Raw genomic sequence first — 6,000 nt, 5'->3', positions numbered from 1 at the left:
GGGGAGCTTTTTGTGCTCAGCTACGTGGCAGCATCTTGTAATGTGTAACTGTATCTCTGCCCTCAAAATGATACAGATGGCTGTCCTAATCAGGACTGGCTGATGATTTCCAAAACACAATGACAATCTGGTTGGCTCATTGGACTGGCAATGAGGTATAGAGCTTTTCATCCCTAGAGAATTGGTTTTGGCTAAAAGTACTAGTGATTGAGTGTTACTGGGGGAGGCTGTCTGGTGGGATGAAGAGATGATCATCTCATTCCAGTTCCTTGTGGAAAAGAGTCAGTCTCACTAAAGCCATCACCACCATTGGAGTCTTCTCTAGGCAGTCTCAGCAGAGACCCCCCCAGGGCTTCAGGGGCTGGAATCTGAAGACTTTCCTGACACTGGGGATTGAGCTGGCCAGAAAATGGAAATACCGTCCCATAAAAAAATTCATGTTTTTGAAAAAATGTTCATCCTGAATCAGGGCAAATGTCAAAAATGACAACATTTCCAGAAAAAATCCATTTGGGTTCTCTCAGAAAAGAATTTGTTGCCTTTGCAGCTGTTTTCCTGGAGGCTTCTTGTCAATTTCACTTTCTTCCTGCTGGCAGACAGTGAATTTTGCAAGAACCTTCTTGGCCTGCAATTGGCCTCCATCATTTTGGTTTTTTAAGATGGAAAATCAAAAACTTTCAGGAAAATTGAAAATTTCTGACAAATTGTCAGCTAGCTTTACTTGGGGATTTCATCCAGCGGTGAGTAGCCACTGGTGTAGTCACATCACTGCAAACCTCTAGCGCTGACATGCAAAACCACTCATGATTTGCATCCATGCAGTAGCCCTGAGCGAAACCCGGGTTAACTGCACCAGTGTAAATCCCAGGTTGTAGGGCTTATCTATCCACACTAGGGGTTTGCTTTGAGAGCTACAGCCGAAAAGTGCTATATCAGACCTAGATGTTATTATTACAGCTGCATTGGTGGCTATAAGTAGGACACATCGCTCATGTAGATGAGATGTGAATTGTCCTCCTGCTACCAGAAGTGGTCCCTTCAGGTTAGAGATGAATCATACATATGTGTGATTTCTTGCAGGCTGGGGAGGCTGAAGGCTTTTGGGTCCCCACACAGGGGCTAAGAGCTCCCTGGTTGCTGCAGAGCTAGACCAGGGAAGGGGCAGCTCATAGCATGGCATGCAGGAGAGGGAAGTAGGAGGCAGTGGCAATTGCGGGCACAGTTAGAGGGAGGCATCAGCTGCAATGGCCCTGGAGTGGGTGTGCGAATGTGCATGTGCTGTTAAAAGTCTGGTCGGCAGTGTTGTGGGGCTAAGGCAGGCTAGTCCCTACCTGTCCTGGCACTGCGCTGTGCTTTGGAAGCGGCCAGTAGGTCCGGCTCCTAGGCGTGGGGGCCATGGGGCTCGGCATGCTGCCCCTGCCCCGAGCACCAGCTCCACACTCCCATTGGCCAGGAAATGCAGCCAGTGGGAGCTGTGGGGGCAGTGCCTGTGGGCAAGAGCAGCCTGCAGAGCTGCCTACTGTACCTCCGTCTAGGAGCCGGACCTGCTGGCCGCTTCTGGGGCACAGCGCGGAGTCAGGACAGGCAGGAAGCCTACCTTAGCTCCTCCACTAAACCGCTGACCAGGAGCCGCTGGAAGTAAGCCCGTGCCTCAACCCTGAGCCCCAACCCCCTGCCCCAGCCCTGAGCCCCCCCAACCCAGAGTCCCCTTCTGCACCCCAAACCCCTCATCCCCAGCCCCACCCCAGAGCCTGCACCCCCAGATGGAGTCCTCACCCCCTGCACTCTAACCCCCTGCCCCAGCCCAGAGATCCCTCCCATATCCTGAACCCATCTGCCCCACCCCCAGCCTGGATCCCCCTGCTTCACCCCAAACCCCTCATTCCCACAGCCAGTGGCCTGTGCTCCCCATTGCCATGCAGGAGCCTCTGCATTTATTTATTGGCAGATAAAACTTGCAGAATTTTAAAGGATTGTGCATAGAATTTTTAAGTTGTTGGTGCAGAATTTTTATTTTTTTTTTTGGCCCAGAATGCCCTGCGGAGGAACGTGTGAATTGCATGTGTGCACAGGTGAAGTGTGTGTGTATGACTGAGTGTACCCAGGTGAACAGTAGGTGGGTGAGAGAGCAGAAGTGTGCACAGCAGAAGGAACGGAGTGTGTAAGAACTGGTGTGCGCGCACCCAGAGGCCGGGCATGGCGGGCGCGCGCGCGCGCCCATGTCCCCCGTCCCATGGCTCCGCCCCCGCATGACGCCGAGCGAGTCCTGGGCCTCTTTTCCTGTCGGAGGCGAAGCCCGGCCCGGCCTCCCCTTTAAGGGCCTGACGCCGTTACTAGGGCGGCCGGAGAGGCGCGGAAACTGAACCGGCGCCGCGGCCAGAGCGACAGGCCCGGCAGCTCCCGCCGCACGCCATGGCCGCCGCCTGCCTGGTAGGGGCCGGGGGCAGCGCTTGGGGAGTGGGGCCGGGGGCTTGGGGAGGCTTGTTGGAGCCCTGTGAATGTTTCAAACAGCCCTCGGCAGCCGCAGAGCCAGCCTGTCCCGCTGCTCCGCCTTTGCCCCGCTCGCTTCCCTCCCCCACCCGCGCGGCGGCGGCGGCGGCTTTGCCGGGTGCTTCGGGGCGCGACACCGGGGCCTGGCCTGGGCGGGGCCTGTGAGTTTTGCTCTGTGGCCTGTGCCTGACGCAGCCCCCAGTCGGGTTGGCCGGGGCGCTGCCCCTTGCCTGTCCGAGCGAGGGACCGACCGGTTTCGGGACGGGGAGGGAAGCCTCGCCGTCACTGGGTCCGTGGGGGTGTCCCCGCTGGCGTTTTAAAAACAGCGCTCTTTAGTGGTTGCTTGTTGAAATCATCCCCACTTGTTGCAGGTGCCTTTTGCAACTAGGTTTTCTGCGTTGTAGCCCAGTGGGCTAAAAAAACAAAACAAAAACACTTTGGTAGTTGGCCGCCAGTGTCTGGTGTCTCACAAATCTCGTGAAGCGCACAGATGAGGTGAGATGGTGATGTTTTAACCACCCTGCTGCTATTTCTGGTTTACTTCTCTTCTCTCTGTGTGTGTATCTCACCCCCCCCCCCCCCGCCCTTCGATGTGCAACTGAATAGCTGCATAGATTGTGTAATTATATGCATAATTATACAACTAGTTGCACATATACTCTTTTTTTTTTTATCACCCAGTGCTGGGCTACTATTCTTTTGGAAATCTGACCTTGAATATTTTGGGGTGGGGAAATTGCCAAGCCTTGTCATAAAAATATGTACATTTTTTTTTTTTTTTTTTTGGTGTGTGGAAAGGTCACTATTAACATTAGCCTACATTCTTTCAATTTTTATTGTCTTTCAGGAGGATCCATCTCTGGAGAAACACTTTAAAGGCCATCGAGATGCCATCACTAGTGTGGATTTCAGTTTCAATAAGAAGCAATTGGGTAAATTATCTTTTTATGCTCTGACAGTCACCTGACAAGTCTCTTCTTTTTTCAGTGTAATTAAAGGAGCAGCTGAGTTACAAAATAGGCTCAGAAATAGTCACTTGTAGATCACTGAAGAGTTATTTTCAAGGCTGAAAGGCCCACATTTTTGCTTAACTTCTAGAAATGGCATTTTTAAGTGTGTGTGCACATGCATGTTTATCCTGACAAAGTTGCAAGGAGCATTGAGTGTTACACTGTCTCTCGCATATTTGTGTGCCTCATTTTACTCTGAAACCACTTTTTGGTAAAAACTTCACTTTTACTTGGTGTGACTTAAACCAAGGCTTGTTTTCAATCCACAGTCCATTATTATGATGCACTGGGAGGAGGGATAGCTCAGTGGTTTGAGCATTGGCCTGCTAAACCCAGGGTTGTGAGTTCAGTCCTTGAGGGGGCCATTTAGGGGATCTGGGGCAGAAATTGGGGATTGGTCCTGCTTTGAGCAGGGCGTTGGACTAGATGACCTCCTGAGGTCCCTTCCGATCCTGATATTCTATGATCCAGTTGTCTTTCCTGAGAACCAAATAGAAATTGACTACTGTCAACTGGCTTACTACATACATTGAGGCCCACTGTGCTTTTTAGTGCAGGAGAGAATTGCTATGTCTGTTGCTGAGGGGGTGAACAAAGAAATGATATGGCAAAGGTGCCCAGTAGACACACACACAGACACAGCAGGGCTAAGCACCTTGAAATTCAGTAGTCCAATAGGCTGTCAGAAGGCCTATTTCAGTATCCCTTATCAGGATCCTGGTAACCCACATAGTCCCTAATTTTCAGAGCAAAGGGTTATCAAAGTTAAGCATACTCTCTTAGATTACCACTCCCTCCTACCCTGTTTCCCTTTTGTTTCTCAGTGGCTCCTTTATTCTTGTTTTGTTTCCTGTCTCCCTTCCCTTGCTCTTTCTTCTTTTTAGGTTCAGGCCAGCAGCTGCAGATCAAGAGCAGTGCTACAATCCTACATAGCAAGTGCTGTGGGTACAGCACTTCTATGAATGAAAATGCAGGCAGGAAGACTCAAAATATTTGAGTGAGGTATATTGAGTCAGCTACTCTATATTCAGGCAGCCTGTACACTTTCCATTCTTTATATTCGATTCTTCATATTTTTTAAGCTGAAGAAGTGAGCTTTCATTTGATGCCATTTTACTGGGTTGTTTACCCTACCCAATGCTGTTAATGACTTGCCAATAATAAACTGCAAAATACTGCTTATATCTCAAAGTGCTTTACAGAGATGGCTAAGTGCTATTTTCCCCATTTCATAGATATGGAAATTGTGGTACTGCAGTTACGTAACTTCATCATACATTGAATCAGTAGCATACTTAGGAATAGAATTACTATCTCTGTAGAGGCTGAGCCTTGTCCTCAATCCACATGTTTTTAGCTACCTTCTTTATTTTAATCTTAATGTTTGTAGGGAAAGGTATTGCTGGCAAAAAGCCACAGGAATGGAAATGTATGAATTTGTTCCTTTAAAGGAACATGAATAATGGAACATCCTGTCTGAAATGGGTCTGTTAATCCTGAATCCTTTCCAAGAAAGGAGAGAGGTATTCTTTTTTGTATTGAAATGACTGTGAAATAAAAGGATGTTTCCAGCAAAAGCTATTTGGTATTTTGCCACAACTGACACAAACTAAAATCTCCTTGTGATTATGATACTGTAGCATCTAAATCTAGTATCAAAAACTAATCTGTTTTTTTCTAGGTATGTTTTACGTTTACTGGAGATATGTCCCACTTGGTGCTCTGACAGGGAGATAAAGATGATGCTTTTATCTGTTGGCAGGCTAAGATTTTTATACCACATAGTTGTCTGTTTTTTTGCTTTGAAAACCCCCACCAAAAAATCAACCCCTTCCCCACAAAGTTTCTATAGTTTAAATGTAGGATTAATTTGAAGAGGTATTTTAATTGTCACCATTTTAGAGGTTTGATGTCTAATATTTTTCTGTAAGTTGCCATTGAATCTGTGCCATTATACATCACAGTAAGTGTCCACTGTGCTACGGACATATAAAATGTGGCAGGCTGTAGGTGAAACTGGGTAGCTCTACTTTTATCAGGGTCAGTGGCATAGAGAAGTCTGGGAACCTTCATCTGAAGCAGTGCCTCAGAAGGATATGTAGGTAACTGTGTAACCATAGAAAAACCAGTGTCCTGGGGCACAAAGCACTGTCACAAGTGTTTCTTCTTTATGTTGCTGACTTGCTGGACTTGTCCGCTTTTGTATCTGCATTTGGATAATTAACCAAGCAAAGTCGTGACTGCTGTTTGCTCTCCAACAGAAAAAAATCTTTTGATGAAGAGAGACTGAGTCTCAAATCTTAGAGCGTCTGCACATGTGTGTATTGCTTTTTATTGGAATATCTCTAACAATGTTTGTACTTTTTTTTTGTTTTTATATTGTCTACTGCAATAACAGAATTACATGAACTAACTCTTAGCTTGGGTTGCCATGCTTACTTTCAATTAATAAGTGATGATTCTGAATGGTTGGATTGAATTGCTAATGAAATATAGAATA

At 47.4% G+C, this 6,000-nt stretch overlaps 1 protein-coding gene across 5 annotated transcripts in view; it reads left to right on the top strand.

Moving 5' to 3' along the window:
* Positions 1-2,194: 2,194 nt before the first annotated feature.
* The window catches only part of POC1A (POC1 centriolar protein A), a 103,879-nt gene continuing 100,073 nt past the window's right edge, over positions 2,195-6,000 (top strand). For 2 of the 5 annotated variants that reach the window (XM_037904696.2, XM_037904701.2), the window contains exons 1-2: positions 2,195-2,430; positions 3,338-3,422. In XM_037904696.2, coding sequence (XP_037760624.1) covers positions 2,413-2,430; positions 3,338-3,422 — 103 coding nt within the window. In that variant the 5' untranslated portion in view covers positions 2,195-2,412. Of the gene's footprint in view, positions 2,431-2,697; positions 2,986-3,337; positions 3,423-4,384; positions 4,503-6,000 lie in introns of those variants that run through there. The other 3 variants (XM_037904700.2, XM_043551563.1, XM_043551562.1) reach the window with 3 other exon arrangements.

The sequence above is a fragment of the Chelonia mydas genome, chromosome 7 (assembly GCF_015237465.2).
Source record: "Chelonia mydas isolate rCheMyd1 chromosome 7, rCheMyd1.pri.v2, whole genome shotgun sequence".
Lineage (NCBI taxonomy): Eukaryota > Metazoa > Chordata > Testudines > Cheloniidae > Chelonia > Chelonia mydas.
The sequence above is the reverse complement of the archived record's forward strand: the minus strand, read 5'-3'. Positions and strand labels throughout refer to the sequence as shown.